A 23060-nucleotide genomic window follows, 5' to 3' on the forward strand; every position below is an offset into this window, starting at 1 on the left:
GAACAGTTCTCCAAGTCATCGATGCGATTTGTCATTGCAGCATTCACAGCCTGTAGTTCAGAGATGGACTTCTCCATTTTAGAGATGGCTTCAAAGTTCTCGCCTGCTGTGATCTCCACAGATGTAACTCTTTGTCCCAGTGTATCCACAATTTCCCAAAAATTAGCTATAGATGACCACATATTAAGTTTTAGGATAACTATATGTTTAATGTATTCACCTTCCTGCCAAAGTAAATTTCTTGTCTGTGCAAACTTTCATGGCGTATAAACCCTTTCTGATTCTGATTGTAATTCTGATGACTGGATAGGCGCCAGAGAGGCTTGAATGAGTGTAGCCATGTCCTCTTTGAGATTCTCACGCTGCTTTTCCAATTCTGCTGTTAGCATCACAGGGAGTTCGTTACTAGCTGCAGCCGTCACCATCTTAGCCACTCTGCTACTAATTGTTGATTTCTTCGGCCCTGTATCCACTTTGGTTTTTTGAGAGCTTGGCATGTTCCGAACGTGTAAGTTTGATAACAAATGAAAGAAAACTGAAATTATTAACTTGACGCCAGTACGTATATTAGGGAGTTGTAAGGTAGTTAAATCCAAGGCATCAGGAGACTCATTGGCACGTCTTGTCACTACATGTTCCAAACCGGAAGTCTGGAGTTACCACATTTATCCAATAGATGCCTCCATAGTTAAAATTTAAAAATGACTGGTGGATTCATATTTTCCTTGTTTTCTGCTGTCACGTTGTCACATTTCATTGGTTCATTACAACAAATTATTTAATCATGATTCCTCTCACCACCAAACAGCGAAACAGAGCAACAATTACTTCATGAAAGTGAGGAAGCACATTACTAAAGGAAGTGAACTTTTACTGCTCGCTCTCACAACACACTTTCCCCATCCGTGCTGTTTCCCTCTCTACCAGCGCAGGTCACACCAAGGCGGAAAATAAGGCGGCCGGCCGCATGAGGTTTAGAAGTAGCCCAAATACCTGCCACATGACACTGATACAGTTTCAACCGCAACACTGTTTTCAAAGTACCCTGATTTGGCTAGAAAACCACGGATATGGCAACTGCCTGATTTGAAGCCTTGGCCCTAAGCTCGCATGTGTGTCAGGATGTGTGAGAATTTGGAAAGGGAGACTGTTCATTGGCAGAAGCCCTAGCAATTAGCCAAACATGCATATTTCAAATATTCACAATAAATCTACTTTTCATCTTCCATTAAACTATTTCTCAGATTCGTGTACTAAACATTATCAAGAGTCTTTATATGAACTTGTGATTGAATCAGAGTATCAGTTTTTGACCGGCGGATGTGTAAAGCATTATTTTAGCGTTTGCGATAAATTAGATTTCTTTTAATGTTATCATTTTTGGAGATATGAAGTTGCCTTCGCACATGGTAACATTTGTAGTGTCTTCCTTGTGTTTGGGACAGATCAAGTCCCTATGTCAATGTAGTAATATTCTGTAATATATTCCTTATTGCTTACCACCCTATAGGAAGATGTATCCTACACACGTAGGGCTCAAAATCAAGTCAATCGGAGCTACGGTTCATGAGGAGAAGAATTTTGTCGTTTTGGAAATTTCAATATTGTACAGAAAAATCCAATACGTAATAGGTTCTTGAGGCTTTTTTGTTCCTCATGAGAAATAAAGAATATATACTAAATATCAGAATTTTGGGACTGCAAATTTGGGCTGCAAATGGCATAACTTTGAAAATTGACGCGCCACCTATTGTCTCACATAGGCCATGTTTGGTATGGTAGTTACTAATGCTCTGCAGTTTCAACATGACAAATTTTACAACTTGCAAAAGTGCATAGATCACTGATCGTAACAACGAGATAGCCCCAAACATTGCGGGTAGCCAAAACATGAAGCATACATTGTGAAAAAACAAATAAGTGCCAAAGGCCAAAACCACAAGAGCATGTAGTTAAACAAGTTACAATTAAACAACATGAACCTCAAAAGTGCAAGAGTACCTGTAGCAAAATCAAGCAACAATAATATATTTCGCAGCGAGTACAAGAATTTTAAATCAGTTGCAACTAACCAACAAGAGCAACAAGTCTCTCAATAAGAGTCATTTGTGACCCTGGAGGAAACTAACATCAGGTCCAGCAAATCATTCCTAAGTACCGTTGTACTCCCGGAACAAGTGCGTCTTGAGAATTTTCTTGAAGGTGGGGGGACAGTCAGTGTCTCTGAGAGAGGTGGGGAGTTGATTCCACCATTGGGGGGCCAGACAGGAGAAGAGCTTGTGTTGGGACCGGGCGCTCTTGAGCGGTGGGACCACCAGACGGTTGTCAGAAGAAGACCGTAATATAATATAATAATAATAGGAAAGCCAACCAAAACAATAGGCTTCCTCCTTCAGGAGGACTCCTAATAATAAAACTAACAATAATAGTTTTCATCCTGATGGAGGAATCCTAATAATAATAAAAATGACAATAACAAGAGGTTCCTAATCATAATAAAGCTATACAAAGCTTAATTAAGCTATACAAAAAGAATCCAAACACTCGCGTCACCGTATGTCCTTGGGTCCAAAGCAATACACCCTACATTTTCAACAACATTCAGTGCCCAGTTCTTGAACAAATTGTGCACACAAATACTTGAACACAGAGAGACCGAGATTCCTACAATTATTGTTTGTTGTAAACAGACACACATGTAAACACAATGGGGAATACCGAGGTCAGCAAACATTACAGAGGTTGTGTCCATATATCGTACTATATGGACTATTTCCAATTCCCATGCCAGCCCCCATCCAATCACCTGTCCAAGGCCTCTCTGAAGTACTTCCTCTGGACATCAAACTGGAAGATTGTCCTCTCACAGTCAGTGGATGCGTTGTCACTGCCACCGTGCTTCTTCAAAAAGGCATCAAAACTGTTCTCGGAAGGGTACTTTTTACTGCCCATGAACACCACTGAGAGAGAGAAAGAGCAAGAGATTATCACATCTCTACGGCGCAAAGCCACAGCCTGAGGTAAGAGTTCAGGGATAATACTCACTGTGCTCTAGGAAGTGGGCGAAGCCTGGTAGGTCATCAGGGTCACTGAAGCTGCCCACCCCTACACACAACGCAGCCGCAGACTAATGCACACAGGTTATGATGTCACATTGGCTGCACAGCATCAATAACAGGTAAACAGCATTTGTATAGGTTATGTCACACTAAATCTGACTGGTCATTACAGTTACCCGTTTCTCTGAGAAGCCTTTTTTCCTTTTTCCTTCCATCTCATCATCCACATTCTCAATGTCACTGTCATTCCCATCATCCTCTTCATCAGAATCCTCCTCTGTCCCCTCTCCAGAGTCATCATTCTGCCCTTCCTCTCCTTCCTCCTCATCATCCGCACATTCTGACTCATCATCCGAGGTCAACACGCCACTAAAGTCGGATATGAGCAGAGCTCGAAACCCATTGGTCAGCTCGATGTACCTATGAGAAGGGGGTCAAATGTTGTCAGACACCTCAGATCTGGGTCAGAGTTTGGAAGAATGTCCAGTGCCGCTGCTAGCCATTTTGGTGCCCTAAGCATAATTCCTTTATGATGCCCACCCCCGGTTAAACTGGCAAAAAAAAAACGTTATTACCAAACATATAACTCAATACCAACTAAAGAGGGTACAATTTCTGGGGAAATTTCTGGGGAAATTGTAGGGTGTGCTTGCTTGTGTCGGTTGCAGATGGGTCTGTTTATTAACTAATTTTTACAACTGATATTTCTGTATATTTTATATAAAAATGCCTACTTATTATCTATGAAGATTGCATAGCTTTAAAAGCATGCATTTGTTGCTTCTCATTTACTAATCAAAACACAAAAAGTGAAGTGTAGAATGAAAAGGTTGTCTTCTCATTTCCCCTGCAAGAGGTAATAGTGATAAGCTATAGCAGCCTCAGTTGAAAAGTTGGATCAAACAAAGATATTGGGAAATCCGGTGTAAAAGTTGTTTTAACCCCTATGACTTAAACGTCACCTTAAGTTTTTCCCTTCTAGTGATAAGTTTTTCCCTTCTAGCGTGGTGGGAGTGGCGGCACTGAGAATGTCTCTTGTTCTTCACAAAATATAAATAATAAAATATAGCTGCAAGCAGAGATGCGGGTTCCTCCGCAAAATATTATAAAGATGTGTACATTGTTGAAGATCAAGAGTTGGACAACAAGAGAGCAAAACTACTTCATGTTTGGCCAACAACAATACGCTGAATGGGGATTTGAACTCATGAGCATAAGGTTACAAGTCAGTCTGTCTATCCTCTCTGCTACATACCAACTGTTGAGATTTTATGAATAGAAAGGGCAGAGTATTAGCTTTGGTCAGATTTGGGACATAGGTTAAGAAACGGTAGCTCATGGTACTTCTGAATCATGTCATCTTGAAGCCAATAAGGTTTGAAAAACCATCAGTCAAAATGATATTAGATTTATTGACAAAAAGATATTGAGGCAATGTGGACTTTTATATAAATACACCGCTTTCAGCCATTTTGTATTGCATTTCTTATTCCATTTCACCTATAAAGGTATTCTACACATCTGTAACACATTTCAAGTCAATTGGATCTATGGTTTATGAGGAGAATGGTTTTAAAGGTTGTACAAAATTTGGACAGTACAGCAAAATCTATCATGGTGGACCTTATAGGTCCTTGAGGCTTTTTTGTTCCCCATGAGAAATAAGGCATGTATACCAATTTTCAGGCATTTCGGAGAAATGGGGCGCAGGGAAAATCACGTAAACTTTGGGCGTGGCTAACAGCGCCACCTATGGGCGTACGTGGGCCATTAGCGGTCTGGGAGTAGTGAGTGACCTGTTGGGCCAAATTTGAAAACAATCGGGTCAAGGACTTTTTGAGCTATTGAGCCATTTCATGAAGAAGAAAAATAAGAATACTAACAAAAACAATAGGTTCCCTCCTACGGGAGGAACCCTAATAATAATAATAGGAATACTAACAAAAACAATAGGTTCCCTCCTACCGGAGGAACCCTAATAATAGGAATACTAACAATAACAATAGGTTTCCTCCTACCGGAGGAACCCTAATTAACAAACCTGAATTGCATATATCAACTTATTTAACACCAACATTTTTGGGAACATTTTTCAAAACATCTTTCTGACACACTTGGTTTACAGATTGACTGCTCTTTAAATTGTTGAAACACAATACTGGGCAAAATGTTTACGGTACTCAAAGGCAGCTGTGACTATCAGCATGCACTGTAGCCAAAAATATGTTGGCAATTAAATTGTAACCACTGCACACTCTCTATTCATCAGTGGAATTATAATATGGTATATTATCTATTTAATAGAGATTTTATCTATGGAACTCTGTTGCTCTGATGAATGAGGTAGGCCAGGTTATGCCCGAGATCTTGTCCTGGAACAGATACCCCGGGCTACACTTTCCTGCAGAATATGTATGTCTGCTCTTATTTTGACTCTCATACATGCTTTGTAAATGTGTGCCCCCCTTGTGAAAAGAAATGCCCACCCATTTAATTTGTTCTGGAGCAGTCTGCCCGAGATTAGGAAGGAGGTCATTCAACGCAGCTAGAAACATACACTTGTATTGTTAACTTTGTTTCCTTATTTATTTTGCATGTGGAACTTTAGAGAGAATCATAATCAGAATGGGTTTTATTCGCCATGAAAGTTTGCACAGACAAGGAATTTGCTTTGGCAGGAAGATGCAAACATTAAACATATAGGAATCTAAAATTTAAATATGAGGACTAACTATACTAAGGGTACATAACTAGCATTACTAAGTGGAATTAGATTAAAATAAACTATACCATCAAATATTAAATAAAACATTGTCGTGACAGCAAAGGTATGTACAAATGTGTTTTTAATATGATCCAATGGTTGTCAATTTGCTAACGTAAGTTGACTAGCTAACGTTAACGTTAGCCTACCTAGGGTAGCTAGCTAATGTTAGCTAACGACGTTATGAAAGTTCAGCTGGTATGCTGTCAGTGAAAGCTTTAGCTACACTGCTAATTTTTCCGACAGGAGCTGGGTAAAATAGCTACACAAACCTAGGCTTGATGCAATGCCAATGCATGCTAGCTAACGTTAGTCAGTTAACGTTAGCTAATGCCACATGAGATGCAACTTGCTGCTAGACCAGAGAGCAATCTCCAGCTACACTTGTTATGCAAGCAGCAGTCTAGACTTTAAGAATAGTTACCATGTGAATGAATAAATTGTAGCCTAATCTGCCATTTGACTCCTAAACAGAACCTGCCACTTCTGACCTAAAACTATCGTGTGCACAAAAGTGACATAACTACTACACAATTTGTGTTCTTATCTCGACACAGGTGAAGCACAGTCAGAAGCTAAGTGCCCCGCCCCTGAAGCCATGGGTGATTGCCCAAGAGGATGGCTTAATCCTGGCTGCCCACTGTACATGCATGGCAGGACTAGGTGCTGACTGTTCAGTGTTGTACATTCTCTTTGTATTCATGTTGTGTGATACATGTTCTTTCAACCCCTGTCATATGTGTTTGCTGGTTGTACTACAAATTGCCCCCCGGGGATAATACGTTTCTCTGTCTACTCTACTCTAGGGGAGACTTGCAGCCATGTAGGAGCGGTTCTTTTTGCAGTGAAGCCAGCTGTAACACTCCGTAACTCAAAGACGGTGACCCAACAACCAGCTTATTGGCTATTGCCGGGTGGAACCGAACCAAAGTACCTTGAGGTAGAAAAAATTGATTTTCACTCCAAAGTCACAGTCAACCGCAAGCTGGACAAAGCATTGTTAGAAGGAACGTCAACAGAATATAAAGGAAAAAATCTACCTGATGTGTCAGAGCCAACCGATGAGGAGATGGCTTCCTTTTTTAGTCAGTTAAATGCCACTGGTGACAAAGCGGTCTTACTCTCTGTCTAACAGACTATGCTGAGCTCTATGCTCCAGTTACAAATACCAGTACATCCCAGCCCCTGAGTGAGCTATTTGACGAACAGTGTGTATCCATGGCAAATGATGAGTTACTTCTAAATTGCAGTGCTATAGAAGTTGACATTACTCAAAGGCAAGCTGACACGATTGAACAGCAGACAAGAGGACAGTCTAAGAGCAAAGTCTGGCACAGATATAGGGCTGGCAGAGTTACAGCCTCACGCATGAAAGCTGTTTGTTGCACACCTCTGGAGAGTCCATCACCAAGTCTCATCAAAAGCATCTGTTACACTCTGAGCACTGGGTTTACAACCAAAGCAACCGCTAGGGGATGCGATCATGAACAGCAGGCACTAAGTTACTATTGTCAGCAGATGATTTCACACGCTAACTTTACAGAGTTGCCTCATATGGGGGCTACATCTGATGGGATGATTCATTGTGATTGCTGTGGTGATGGTGTAGTGGAAGTGAAATGCCCATTTTGTGCACAAGAATTTAATTTGACAATTTGACGGTTTGGATAAAAGTTTCTGCTAAATGCATAAATGTAAATGTATTATAAACAACAACGCATTCTGCGAAATGCACGGTTAGGTGATGTGTCGCCCTCCACATGTCGCGAAACGGGGAAATGTAAATTTGCCCGTCTTTTAGCCTCCCAAACACACACTATCACCATCCGTGCTCGGCACAAAGATAGTCAAAAGTACTGCTCCTGGGCAGTGCGTTCCCCATTTACGTACTCTTTCATAACATATGGGAGCAGTGGATATGCAGGGTCACCGAGTATGTACACTTGTATGGCCTCTTCATCTTTAATGATTTGCCTTGGAAAGGGAGGGATGTTTCCATTTTTCAAGGACAGTGAAGAGTTTGCAAAAATACGGGCGTCAAGCACACTCCCAGGCCATTTCACTACTATGTCCATGAAGGAATATTTACATATACATTTAGTCATTTAGCAGACGCTCTTATCCAGACGCTCGGGGACATTCTCCCCGAGGCAAGTAGGGTGAAGTGCCTTGCCCAAGGACACAACGTCATTTGGCACAGCCAGGAATCGAACCAGCAACCTTCGGATTACTAGCCCAATTCGGATTACTAGCCCAATTCCCTAACCGCTCAGCCACCTGACTCCCTATTTATAATCGCAGGTGGCTTGAATGTTTAAAGTAAACCTCCCTTTTCTATTGAGGTAATCAGTAGAATTGGCCGATGGTTGCTTAGTCTCTACATGCGTCCCATCCACAACACCTAGGCACTGAGGGAGGCCATGAGCTTCTTCAAATCCCTGCACAAGTGACTCCGGGAGGACGTCTCAAAGTTTTCCCACCAGACAGCGGTTCACCCAGGTCGCATCCAAAACCGACGGCGGCAACGTTGGCAGGCAATGTAACTTTGTCTTGGGAGTGAAAGCTTTAGAAGGACTGCTGACCTCCGTGCAGTTCTTTGCCTCTGCTCCTCGATATAAAAAAGTTTAGTTGTGTTTGTAAATACAAACAGGCCAAAAGGATTTGCATTAACGCATTAATGAGCACTACCTTAAGGTATCTCTTTTTATCACTTCAGAAATCAGAAAATACTGTCAACACTTATAAAAAAACGATTTTCGCCACTTTCTTTGAATAAAATTCCCAATAAAACAAGCTATGAAATATGTATAAACAAACCCCTCAGTAAAATCCTAGACAAAGTAAATAGGAATATAAATAGAAAGTTTGATATATGTAAGTACTACAGAAGTGGAGATTTCACGCTCAGAGCATGACATAAAACTCATTTTGAGAAAACGGCCTTTGAAAAATATGTGTTGTAAAATGTTATACAAATGTATTTGAAAGCACTATTTACAGACAAAATATTTCATCAAGACCTTAACAACAACAACATACATACAACATCCCAAACACATTAAAACTGAAAACTGAACCAGCATTGGCCTGAACAGAACTGTAGTAAAATACACCCGCAGACACACACTGCTACTAAAACTTCCATCCTGGTTTGGTGGTTGTCCATCCTGCTTAACTTTGCCTAGTTAGCCTAAGCATTTGTGTTTGCAGCCTAGTTCTCCATGCCTGCTCCATATTTAACCCCCTCATCCACTTCCTGCTTGTGTCTTTTCAGTTTTTTTTCTGTGCTCAGACTCGCCTATGTTTAATGCTTTTCCCTACAAAGTTTTTGGACACCGCGCCCATATAACGAGTTGAGGCACTCGTTTGCGTTCTGAGTGCCTCCATGTTGCATTCGCTGCAGCAGGCTGTCACTCGACATGCGGTGGTATACTGGAATAAGCTTCTTCCCCACCTCTCGTGTTAAAAAGTTTCCAGCATGGTGGTTATGGCTACCAGGTGTTTCCCCATTCTCCTCTGCCTCCCTGTACCAACACCAGAAGGGATTGCACCTGGTGTGCAAGGGGTTGTCATCAGTGGACATAAAGTGAAGGAGACTTGCCATATTGCTGCCTTCATCCCATCTATTGAACCCTGGTTGTTCAGAATTGCCCCCCTGTAATAACTTTGTAACGTTTTACATTTACTTGCAGTCAGCTTTCCCACACCCTTTCCTCCTAACTTAGCCTGTGCACTCAATTTTCTCAGTGCTGATCCCATTCGCTTGGGAGCATGATTGATGCACTCCAATGTGAAAATGTCATGCCCAGGGTATGGGTTCAGTGCAACCACCTGCCTAAATGCTGCACTATCCCCATCTGACAGCATCTCAGTGTACCGCACCTGGTGGCGATTCACAGACCTGGCCCACATCCTCTTTGCTGACTCCTGCTCCATTGCCTTACTAGATCCTGCAAAGTTTTTAGCACAGTCATTGTGTCTCTCTCCAGCTGTGAAACTCCTGCTGTGTTATTTTATTCTCCCGCTCGGCATTGTCCTTCAGGGCACAAGCATGACAATATGAGGATAGGACCTCATAGTCTATCACCAGTCCTGAAAGGAGATCAATGCACCGACCAATTCCATAGTGAGAGGTGAAGCCTTTTTTCTGACAGGTGCCGTCAAAAGACACACTGATTTTATTACTGCGTCTGCATCCTCCCTCAGCAACACTGCCACTTCTGGGTCAACATCTGCGTAAGCCTGCCTGATCTGCTCCCTGGTCTTATGAAGTGACTCCAGCCCTCTCTCAATTTGTGCCACTAAAATGAAATGTATAGTGTATCACAAACTGTTCACCTGGTTAAGTTTTGTTGATACAGTACACGTCTTTTTACTTTGTGGCATGACACACAATAAGAATAACCTCTCTCCCTCGCATCCTTTGTAAGCTGCCTCCATGTCTTATCCAAATCACATACTTATTGTGTGTTATGTTTCTGCCACAAAAGGAAAAATAAATGTGTACTGGTAGGCTACATTATTTAAATAAATCTTTGTTCAATTTGACATCGAAAGGAAAATTCTGTCCTATAAAAGTAAAACTGACCACATAATACAAAATACTGAATGAAATATTACTTTATTATTTTGTAACCAGATAGATTGAGGCTACAGTGGAGCCAGCAGTAATATAGGGGAGGGGGGAGAAGAATGCGACTCTTCATTAGTTTTTGAAGTTTTCAATAGTGCCACCAATTTTACAGCTAGTGAGAGAGATGCATTTCTTGCTCCCCCATAGCTTAAAGTTGTCTTTATCTAAACCCTGTTTCCAAACTCTCTTGTCATGTATCTGATTTCAGATGAAGTGCAGGAATCCCTAACACCTTAACTATTTTCTTCAGAGCAGCATACCCCATCACTAACTCATGCGCTAAGAGCACCATTCTCACATTCACATCAAACGCGACGTTGTTCCGTCTTGAAGACGGGTAGATGTGTACACACTTTTGCGGTACCTCTCTCTTTCACACAGACTGCACTCAAGTAGCAAACTGCTGCAGAACCCATGATTCTGCGGATCTATATTAATTTTAAGGCCTGTCCCTATGCAATTAGGACAGATTAACCCACTGACCAGTTCATTCAGACACGCTACATGAACGATCAGCCTCTGCTGTGTGGCGCGTTGGTCACCCGCGCTCTTCTAACTTTCTGAATGACAATTTACGTTTGGATGCACTTCATTATCTGTTTCATTAGTTGGTCTCGTTTGTGTTCTTGCTAGTGATAATTGTTGTTGTCTTTTGAGAGGGTTTTGTCCCCGCTGAAAGCTAAACAAGGAAGTGTCAGAACACGTCACGTGATGCATTTGAACGAATCACATTGTCAAAAATGGACACCAGCCAATGGGATTTCCTTTTGAGGTCTAAACCCTCCTTTATACTTTCACGATTGGTGGTTGATACAAAGGAAATTACCATGTTTGGATCCGATAATACTGTGCAGGAGAAAGCGAGCTTTACAACGATACCATTGATGACATGGTGCAGACAACGGTCGCAGTACTGTACGTTATGTTAGAATGCTAACTTTTGTTGAATTCGTGAGAAATCTGCCGACGCAAAAAGACAAAGTGTACTACAATAAACACCTAAATGTGTATTTTGGATGTTTACTTTTAATTAGTTTGAAAATAGACATGTTTTAGAAGCAAAATAGCCAAAAAATCTCAAAATTGACCAGTCCATGATAAAACAATATTTTTGCCTGCCTTGTCTGGCCTTAACAGCATCCATGATCAGTAAGCAAACTAACTGTAAACATAGGACGCTCACATGACGTGATGCATTTTAAGTCGCATACTTTGACGTTTGAGTACCTAAAACTCCCGTTTGACCTAGTGCACACGCAAACACAAAAACTGAGTTTTCAGAAGTCTCCACTTTGGCCAGTTTTTAGAAATGATCATTTTCCGTGATAAAAACCTGTGTTTTCGTGTAAATGAAAGGCCAAACCGCGTGAAAATATATGCGTTTTTCCTCCGTGTAAACAAAGTCTGAACCTCCGTGTGAAATAGGAGCTGCTCATGTTACATTACATTTAGTCCTTTAGCAGACGCTCTTATCCAGAGCGACTTACAGTAAGTACAGGGACATTACCCCGAGGCAAGTAGGGTGAAGTGCCTTGCCCAAGGACACAACGTCAGTTGGCATGACCGGGAATCGAACTGGCAACCTTCGGATTACTAGCCCGATTCCCTCACCGCTCAGCCACCTGACTCCCGTGTTCGTCTCCCATTTCCTGACAGAGCAAGGAAAACAGGCGTGCATTTACTATTCTGATCCTGATTAATGGCCGTGTCTTGATAAAATTGACTATTTGCAGTGCCTGCTTTAAAATTGAGTCCAGACACTCAGGCATTTTTTGGGATGCGAGAGATTCGCGATGAATCATGCAGTGGATCAGTGAGTCAGTGCATATCCCCACACATTTATCCCAGGATATGCCTGCATCCCTTATATACCCATCCAGAACTTCAAACAATGCCTCGCCATTTGTGTGCGCTGGAAGAGACCGACAGAAAAGAATGTCCTCCTCGATATGACAATTTTTAAGATATCTGACATGGGTAAGGAGCTGGACTAGCCCTGCAACATCAGTTGTTTAATCAAGCTGCAGGGCATAGTACTGGCTTTGCATGATGTTAGCTAGCAATTTCTTCCTAAAGTCGCTTGCCATGTCGGATATCCGGTGGCTAACGGTGTCATTAGATGTCACCAATCTGCTGGGCAAAACTCTCTCCAAACATGATTTGACATATGTCTTTGGCAGCAGGCACGATCAGCGCCTCGGCAATGGTGTGAGGTTTTCCTAATTTTGCAACTCGTTGCAAGACGTGGTAGGACGCTTCCAGACATCTGTTTGACACTTGTGTGTTTGCTGATGTTGCTTTTTTGTTGGGCAAGGCAAGATACGTTTAGTTTGAAAACATCTAAAGGTTTATTTTTTAATGTTGGTTGTTTGGTCTCCAAATGGCGCCTAAGCTTACATGGCTTCATGCAATCATTAGCCAGCAAGTCTATGCAAATTACACACTGGGGCAGCGGTTCAGAATCTGTTCCAGCCACCGTAAATCCAAATTGAAGATAGCTACCATCATATTTACGTGTTTTAGACTTTTTAGGGGTTGGTGCCAACGTCGTCGCCACAACTCCTTTTTGCATGCGTGACAATCTTATCCATTTTAACTACTAATATGGAAGTATGTCTACAGTCACTGACTTCTGTAAGGTGACTTAAGTGTGACAGTGAGTATAGCCTATATTAGAATACAAGGACAAATAAATTGTTCAAATTTGAAATAAAGGAGAAGCTTATAAGCGATTGGTCCGTGGAAACACTGCGTCGACATGCGCAGCTCATTCCCCTGTATGTCAGCTACGGTGCGGTCACGGAATGTGCCGCTCCGACTTTCGCCACTCACTGAACATAGACGCAGAGGGGAAATGCAGAAGCAGAGGGAACGCAGTTTGTAATACTTTGAACTACTTGTTTTTGTACTACTTTAAATGCAATAACAAATACACTGTGACACTGGGTGTCAACCTGCCTTACTTTGAACATTCTTGCTCTGATTTAACCCATAGAGTCAAATAACTGTAATTCTATTGGTATTGGCCTTACTTGGTTCATGTTGATACACTGTTCAGTTTCCCTTCTTCCTTTAAACCACAGGGGAACTGTTTTGGTTGTTTGACAAATATTTAACCCCCTACAGTTTTGGTGACCCCGACGTGATATGTTTCGAGCAATTCAGTTACAGTTTGGTAAACCGGCGTCTCAGACCATGGTGCGGTGAGTACGAAGTTACAAATGTACATTAATTATGTTCCGCCTGGTTCCGTTGGTACAAGCCTATTACTAGTTTCTGATATTAGCTCCTGCATAAAATGAACAAAAATGGAATGGGATACTGAAGTAAACAAATGGTTTAACCTATGGGGAAAAGTTAGCGTTAACCGAACGTTATCTGAATTGAGCAAGAAAGACAAAACTGATTTTACGCTAGCTGAAATCATTGAACATTGGCAAACAGTAGGAGTCCATAAAAAGAAAGCAGAAAAGAAACAAATATTGAAGCTTACTGTACATTTCATTGGCAAATGTCTTCTCAACTCTGTCCTCAAAGCAGCGAAACCTTTTTGTGCCACAAGGCAATACACCGCTAACAAAAGCAGTAACGAGACCACCCATGATGGCTCACATTCTACTGGGTGTTCAGACACAGCCAGTAGAATTGGTGCGCACATTCCCAAACCGCCTTCTATAAAGAACCGTCGTGGCGGTTGGCGACCGAGGTAAACACCAAGCCCCAGCAGCCCACTACTAGACAGTGTAACTTCTGTAAAAGACAAGGACACACCGAAATGCGATGTTGGGATCTTTGGAAGAAGTATTCTGCCCACAAGCTTGTTTTATTCAAACAACAAAGTTATATTTTGTCATGCTTGTCTACGAAGTGGCCACACTGAGTCCAAATGTTGGGATCTGGGAACGGGTAGGCTTCCTCTATTTTACAGGCAGCATACGCTGGGGATACATCGGGCAAAAATACCTTTGATTCAAGACGTGCAATTCTCTCTTACATTTACTTAATTCAGTTCCAAGTTGTGAGATTGCTACATTCCTACTGTATTACCCCGTGTATTTAGTCTTTGATGTAGTTCAAAGATTCAGTTGTGGTCAGTTTATTTGTTGCTGCGCCAGTTCCTGTAGCATATGCACAGTGCATATGTTTTGTCCATCCATGGGTTCCTATGTTGGTTTGTGTGGATGAGTATTGGGTATTGTGGATTGTTTGACCACTCCAAACTTAACAATTTTCATTGTTAACCAAGTGCTGTGCTTCAAGTGTGTTCTGCAACAGGACAAGGATTTTAGTAGCAGGAAAATGCTAAACAAGGAACATCTGCGTGCCAATAGACAAAGCTCCTTCCAAGTGATCCTCTGAGCAATAGCCATGATCCAAAAGTGATTCTCTGAACCAAATTCCTCTCTCCTATAGGTGCAGGTTAGCACACGATGAATACTGCAGCTTTTGTTTGTCCTTTTGTGTCCAAGAGGGAGGATTGTAAAGGCCGAAATATGCTTCTGCGTCTCCGTTTACGGATAGGCGGGCGCACGGATACGGACGTGTAGACTTCGTTTATGGTTCTCCGTAGGCTGTGGGTGCTGAAAACAATTCACCGCCAGAAGAGTAAGTGGCGCAACGTTTTTTTGTAAGTCGTCGTGGAGTGTTTATTTACGTAGGTTATCGAGAAGTCGGAGCAAATTTACAAATTAGCCGTTTCATCAATAAAATACGCACATTTTCAGCAACTACACTGCCCATTTCTCGTCACATTTTAATTCAGATACTGATTTACATGTACTGTTTAGCTGAAATATGAATTGTAAAAACTTACAGCAATGGCGGTCAAAGGATTCTGTTCGTCCTGTTTATCACGGCAACCCCGCCCCTGACGCAAGCGGTTCTTAATACTGACCAATCACAGCCAAGGGGGTCTCCGTAGCTCTCCGTCGCTCGCCGAAATTACGACGGATAGTTAGAAAATTCAGGAGGTGCACGTCGAGCTCTCCGGGGCTCTCCGAGGGCTGACGGAGAGCTCGTAGAGGGCGTTCCACGGAGATGAGGGCATTCCCATGTGTCCGTTTTTCGAAAAACGCAGAAGCACCTCCCACCTCTCATATGCTGAAGTCTGGAGTTTCTGGACAGTCTCAACTTGATGGCTCTCACACCCCATTCAAAATTTGGTCTGATTGATTGGTTTTGTGTATAAAGGAAATTGTAATGCATTGTTATGTGGATTCTTCATCTCCTGAGACCTTCTCCTCAGCTCTGGCTTGTCCTTGTACTCCTTCTCCTTCCTCACATCTTGCTTTCTATCTCTGGTTTACAATCATCATGGTAGTGTAGGTAAGAGTTAACCTTCATTTTGTAACATGTTTGCATTGTAATTGATTTCATTCATTTGCAATGTTATTAAATGCGTATTTCATTTAACCTTAGTTTGACCAGTTTGACCTTAGTTTCTTGCTTTGATTTAACCCATAGAGTCAAATAACTAATTCTATTGGTATTGGCATTATTTGGTTCATGTCAATACACTGTTCAGTTTCCCATCTTCCTTTAAACCATAGGGGAATTTGTTTCGGTTGTTTGGCCAGTATTTAACCCCCTACGCCACTACAATCTTTTGGTTATTGGATGGCTTCCATTGTGGTTTATTGCATTTATAATGTATCAGTCCCACTAGGGGTGTGTGGTATGATCGATAAAGAAATATACCGGTGTGAATTTGGCCTACAATATGGATTTTGACTATACCATGTAAGCGCGGTAGAGCCTTCCTGGTTTTGGGGGGGGCACAGACCCATTCACACCAGGCACGGCATAAGATTACCGTACGGAGCTTTAACGCAAATTTTGCAATCAATCTACGTAAACATAGCAAGCAATATTATGTAATGTATTATGTAATCGCTTTTGGGCTTTACCCTTCAGTTGTATATGACACAACGTTCAACGTTTAGCCTACAAAGACTTGAACGTCAAAAATGTTGCATGGATGAGTGAAGCCATGTGTAGCGGGGTTTGCTCGTTTAAGATAAATAAAGTATTTCTATGATAAAGTATCCTGATATAATGGGACACCACCTCAGAATGTGTTTAAAGGGGCTGAGGAAACCTTGTTTAATAGCCTTCATAATAATCAGTCTAATCTTAAGTAATACATTCTATGAAAGTAGATCAGATTAGATAACATGAGGGATAACGCAAGTATTATACACAATGATTTATTTAAGAACATGTAATTATATAATGAACAAATACCAGATAAGTTATGGGTTAGTCTTGAGTTTGAATAGTACAGTACACTATAATGAAAGCGGGATACACAATGGCTGCGTGAAGAGCGCGTAGGTAGGGGGAAGGGAGAGAGAGAGAGAAATAGGCCCCGTTAGAACAATGGTGGTCAATCTAGTGGTAACGGGAATCCTAACGAGAGTAAGGTTAAATCATTTGTAAACTAAATCAAACAGACAAATTAAACCACAACATGCCAATGTCACAAGAAATGTAGCTAGTCGCAGTTACTTTTGTTGTGTGAAGAGGGGTCAAAATGAAGCATAGCGCAAGTTCAGTCAGGCAAGACCGCTCCCCGCACTCGGGCATCTTCGACAACGTTTCACTACTAACTCCCCCCACTAAGAACGCTCTCCTTTCTCTCTTTCCTATGTTGGGCTGTCATATGGTTCGGTTCGATCATCGCTCTCGTCTATCAATTAACGCTGTCGAAGAATCACATGATCGTGCCTGTTAATAAGCTTATCTTCCCGTGTAGTTTCTCCAGGCTATCAAGTGCGCGACCCTCAACCTCCCCGTCGCCGCCCGGTTCCTGTCTCTGTCTTCGACTCGTTGGTCGTCGCCTGCCGCCACCGCCACCAGTGTCTGGACTCCGTGGAGGGATTCTTCTCGGATGTCGGGCAGGCGCCCGCTGATCTATGATTCCCCACGGGGTCTAAGCTCCAAACTTTGTATTACAATTACCAGTCCGTAATAAACATCACTCTACTCATACTTGGTCTCTCCTGATTGAAGTTCCATTGTTCCAGTAAGTCAGTAAGTTGCTGGTTTAGAAGAATAGGTTAGGAGTGACACATTCACTTCAGGTTTATTCCTACCAAAAAGCGGGTGATTGTTCGACGTGTGTTAATAATCCACAATAAAAGAGGGGTATCTTTGTCAACGTGAAATTGTTCATTGGTCAGTTACTCCAGCTGGGCGTTGTCCTGAGATTCACGTATAGGTGTGAAATGGCCGGTAACTTTGGGTTCAGTGTTTCAAATGTTCATTCATTGCTTATACTTCAAAATATAACAATACAACATTCATAAATGATTTTATTAAAGGGGTCATTGATTGCAAAACCGAATTTACCTTGTCACAGTTGAATAACGACAGTTCAGTAGGTAAAATTGACATTTTGTGTGAAACCCAAAGTCCATTGACACCTCTTTCCTATGTAAATCTCAATATTAAAAATGTTGCTGTAAATTTAAATTTAGCTGTAAAACGGTAGGTTTTGAGAAAGCCACCGAATTGATGTCAGTTGGTGGCTCCACCTTTTTTGGCTCTGGTCTGTACCTTTGTTACGCCCCCAAATTTGCTGCGCGCTGCTCTGTGTACTTCCAGGGAATTACAAAGAAGAACATTTTTCAAGGATATTGAAAATGGACTACAGTCGTAAATGCAGTGTTCCAGGCTGTACAGGGAATTCTGACACTTTTCAGAGTCTTCCCAAGGAACCAAACACTCGACGGGCTGTGATGTTTGTCTATGAGAAGATCCCTGTGCAGTTCAACCCTCAGTTACATATTTGCTCGAACCATTTCACTGAGGACAGTATTGAAAACCTGGGACAATGTAAAGCAGGATTTGCCATGAAGCTGTTGCTTGAAATGCAGCGTTTCTGCAAATGTTGTGTTTTGGGCTAATGCTGCGGTGTTCTCAGCTAATGCTGCTGTGTTCTCGGCTAATGCTGCTGTGTTCTTGGCTAATGCTGCTGTGTTCTCGGCTAATGCTGTTGTGTTCTCGGCTGATGTTGGTGGTGTGAACCAATGCTGTCGTGTTGTCACTTAATGTTGTGGTGTTGTAAGTAGTTGATTGTTTTTGTTAATGTCGTTCTGTTGTGTGTGAAAGTTGTTGTGTTTTCAACTTTTGTTTGCTTCGCTAATGTTGTTGTGATGTGCACCCGTGGGCCACCGTAGACACACCTGCCATAACCCATCCAAATCCGAGTGCGGTAGACTAGCCAACTAATTAAGAAAAACAAATATATGGTGATATATACTGTTACCGTCCATGCCTTCAAATTATACCATCATATACATTTTAGGCCATTCCACCCAGCCCTAAGTCCCACCACGATTCTAGCTGAGCATCAGTGCAAAGGACAACAAAGCTGACTAAGTATTTATCTAGCTAACTGGCTTGTAGCAGCTAGTAGCTGGCTACCAGCTGGTAGACTTGGTGCTTTGGACAACTAGCTAATACTTTTGCTAATAGCTAGCAGACATAATGTACTAATACCATTATTTATGCTCACCTGGACGACAACCAGCTGCAATCATAGTCTACCGCTCCATGCCGGAGAAAGTAAAATTAACTAATACAGTTAATACTATGGGGGGACTCCTAACCGGAAGAACAAAGCTTATCAAGCTACAGTATCTACATATGATAGTTTCACCTTGGGCTGTTCCTGTGGCCATTTTACATTTACATTTAGTCATTTAGCAGACGCTCTTATCCAGAGTGACTAAGTACAGGGACATTCTCCCCAAGGCAAGTAGGGTGAAGTGCCTTGCCCAAGGACACAACGTCATTTTGCACGGCCGGGAATCGAACCGACAACCTTCTGATTAATAGCCCGACTCCCTAACCGCTCAGCCATCTGACCCCCAGATGGTTGTGTAGATTTTGTTGTGTAGCCAGTCACAGACAGGCAATACAGTAGGCCTACCTCCCGGAAGCTAACTAGCTATCGAACAAAAAGCTGAAAAATATCCGCAAAAACAAAGCAATTCCACCCTGGGCTTTATACAAAAAAAATTGTCAGGCATAGCTAGCTATGCAAGTAGTAAAATGACTTGTCTTCACTAAGTCGGTCTCCACTGACTCGCAGCTTGTTGTACAGGCCTTGAAATGTGACGTTTCTGACTGTGGTTAGTTAGTAGCTATCATTAGCTTAAATTATGTTAGGCATAATTTAAACTAATTCCGTAAAACGGAACGTTTGCGGAGATACAAGCAACGCAATTGGGTTCACTGAGTTCACTGTGAAGTTCCCGAATTGACGTTTATTAACCACACGATACACAGGCTACTAGCCAAACAGCTGCCCAACCCCCCTCCATGCCCCTCCGCCAACCACCAGGATGCCTGGCATCCGAACATTCCGGGCATTCCCGGGATTGGCAGACAGAAGGTTGATTGGCATGTCGGACCCCGCAAACACTACTGGTAAACAACCAACTAACAGCCTAACATATACGTCTTTCTGTGTGGGTCGCTGCACGATTTTTTTAACTGCTAAGATTCATTGATGATATGCCATATCAATCTATTAACGTAACAAAAGATTAACACACTGCAGTCAGATAGCTACCCTGTTTGCTATTGTATAATGCCTGTTTGAAATACGTATTTCAGAGTAGGGCTAGCCATGATCTAGTAACTTGAAAAGGCTGGTAGTTGATTGAAGATAATAATGGGGATATGTTTAAGATTGGACTCAAATGTGGGTAATTGGATGTGTAGGCCTACATGTTATTTTTGCTTAGGGTTCACTTCAAACATTCAAAGAAAGGGTGAGATAGCAGACTTCTTCAAAAGGCTGAGCTCACTTTAAAATGTTGGTTGTTCATTCATGAGTGTTCTTGTGTTGATGGCTTTTTTTGTGTGAGTATACACTAATAGTTATGTTTTAATGTAAAAGATTCATCAAAGGATCTAACCTCTAACCTGGTTAGACCCAGATTATATATTCATGAAAACAGAGTGACCAAAGTCTCTCCAGTTTGTGAGTAAAGTACAGTGTGTGCAACTCAAGAAATGAGTTGCAATTCAGATGTAGACACAGTCTATTCATAGTAAATGTAGAATTTGATTAAAGTAACCCTAGTGGACCATACTAGGCCACACTGAAGAACTCAGGCTTAAGTGAATTTGAATTTCTATTTCTCATCAGCAATCATATGAATAATTTACACTGTTTAGATGCCAGGCTAAGGTTACACACACATTTTTAGTCTTGGTCTATGGACCCGCTGAAGTAGCCCTGGCCACCCCATATATAAAAGTCTGGTTCCGCCACTGATTGTAGGCAAAACAATTACGAGGCTGGGGGAGGTGGGTAATATTCAGAGTAAATTTGCAGGATTTTTTTTTTTTTTTTTTTATGTGCTGGCTTCAGGTAGGTATATACCCTCATGTTATTGACGGAGGCAATTTGTTGATGTATACACAGTAAAACTTTGCGAGAAAAAAATATATGGTAAAAAAAAATGCTTTAAATAAACCTTACATTGACAACTGATGGATTGTCTTACCTGTATTGCTTGGGGTCACTCGGAGACTTTATGATATCGCTGTCTCCTATGTGACTGTCTACCACTCCATACTCCGACGCCTGGATCTCATCCCCAGGCACTGGCGCAGCTTCAGACACCAAGGAACCAGGTGCGCCATCGGCGCCTTTTGACTTTTGGTTCTGAAGCATTATCAGCAGAGACGAGGCTTTTGCACTGCGGGTTGACAACACCGTGCCACCATAAACAGGAAAATCCCAGCCAGCGAAAATCTATTGCCCAAAAACCGATCCAGCGGGTCACTGTGAAGAGAGCATAAATGATTTTCTATCTTGGACTGTAGTCTACCAACTAAGCACAACTGACTAAGCTACAAAAAGCACCGCTACATAATTCCTACGTTCTCTTTATTTGATCAGCTGAGCTGCCATGTCCTCAGCCACAATGAAGTACTCCTGGTCAGCGACAGCAAAGCGGCATAACAATAAGCCTATTCATTCGCTGTGGTCTGGTGGTTTCGCCCAATTTAGCTCTGTCAGTTAAAATCCTACATAGTATTCTCCATCACTACCGAAACTCAGACTACATTTGATGTTGCCGGTAGAAAACCAGCTACAACAAAGGTATAGGCGAGTGAGATTTCAGCTCCAATGAGCGAATCCAAATAGCACTACAAATAATTAGAATGCAGCTTGTCTGAAAAGAGTTGCCTGACTTGACAGATTTCACTCAAAGTTCAGTCCGACAGATTTGAGGCTCACAGCATATTGGTTATAACAACATTTTAGAACGTTCTAACTTCTAAAACACAAGTTATTTGAGTCTATCACAAAGGCACAAACGGTTTAGGTGCTTAACTGAGGTCAAGTTAGTTTTAGGTTGGATATTCGACAGATATTCCCCATTCATTTTTCTTGAGTCTGCTAAAAACAGTTAGGGGCCGTCAACAAAGTGACACATTGTTTTATTAAAATGACAATAGCTCTTTATCAATTACTTTATCAATTGATAATATATTATTATCAATTTTCTTTTTACAGATTCTAGCTAACCAAATAACAATGACACGTGGTACAGACCCTTAGATTTAATCAGCACTGACCTGAAACTACTTTCAGACTATCCAGTAGCTACCCTTGTAATGCACACCAAGTAGGGTTAACACGTTAAGGCCGATAGATGCTTCTCCGTTTTCCCAAAAATGGCAAACGTTTTTAGCGTGCGCATAGGCTACTTGTTTTAATGTTGTGAAACGTTAACAGCATATCTAAGATTAATTCATAGGAATGTCCCTGATTAAAAAAAAGAGTAGTGCAAGTCATGACTCTGAATGTTTCTTCTTTTCTTCCAACCAAAACGATCAAGTTCATGATAATGACAAGAGTTACGTGGACCGGGATGGTTGTTTGGCTATCGATGTTTACGTTTAACACGCAATTTATGCTTTTGCATAAGTAGCCTACTATTTGCTACATGCTTCGATACCCAAATAAATGTCCTGGTGCACGTAACTTTGTCAGGCTATTGCATTTTGTACTTCTGTCGATCAATTTCTTATTTCTTGTTAGTTACTGCATCCATTCAGCGACGAAGTGTAGTACCAGTACCAACCATTTCCGTTTGGAGTTAATGTAATGTCGTTTCCCATTTGGGGGAGCGTGTCTTTGTATTGAGGGAAGGAGAGCAAGTCATCCTATCTGGGGGGAGTTGACTCGTATTTGGGGGGAGTGTTTTCATTTCGGGGATGCACTCATGTTAGTGGGTGTGATTTGCACTTCAGGGCCACCGTATATACCTAATTAGGCACCTGTTACCTCCTCTTTGTTGCACGTCTGTTCCGTTGCTGCGTCTCGTTGGTCCACAGTGAAATTGTCACCTCCCTTCTTTCTGTTTTCCCCGTGCGTTTTCTCTAAACCCCAAAGTAAAGTTCAAACTCATCTTTGACTTGACAGTTGTACATCAACATTAGTTTGACAATGAGTGGGTGCAGTCATTTTTATTCTTGAATTCGCATTTAACAATATAGTCAGGTTCATTATATTCAGATTTTAACCTTTGTGGGATTTTTGGGGGGATTAGCTAAACTATAAATTTTTGGGAAT

General features: G+C 41.7%; 1 protein-coding gene across 3 annotated transcripts in view; it reads right to left on the reverse strand.

Moving 5' to 3' along the window:
• Positions 1-21841, reverse strand: part of LOC134027029 (nardilysin-like) — a 64355-nt gene extending 42514 nt beyond the window's left edge. The window contains exons 1-4 of one of the 3 annotated variants that reach the window (XR_009931409.1): positions 20980-21841; positions 3236-3479; positions 3046-3127; positions 2807-2960 (exon numbers count right to left, since the gene is read on the reverse strand). Coding sequence is in view for 2 of the 3 variants with exons in the window: in XM_062470138.1 (XP_062326122.1) it covers positions 2807-2960; positions 3046-3127; positions 3236-3479; positions 20980-21149 (650 nt within the window). In the remaining variant the exon portion in view is untranslated. The remainder of the gene's footprint in view (positions 1-2806; positions 2961-3045; positions 3128-3235; positions 3480-20979) is intronic. The other 2 variants (XM_062470138.1, XM_062470139.1) reach the window with 2 other exon arrangements.
• Positions 21842-23060: the final 1219 nt, after the last annotated feature.

This window comes from Osmerus eperlanus, chromosome 9 (genome assembly GCF_963692335.1).
Source record: "Osmerus eperlanus chromosome 9, fOsmEpe2.1, whole genome shotgun sequence".
Classification (NCBI taxonomy): Eukaryota; Metazoa; Chordata; class Actinopteri; order Osmeriformes; family Osmeridae; genus Osmerus; species Osmerus eperlanus.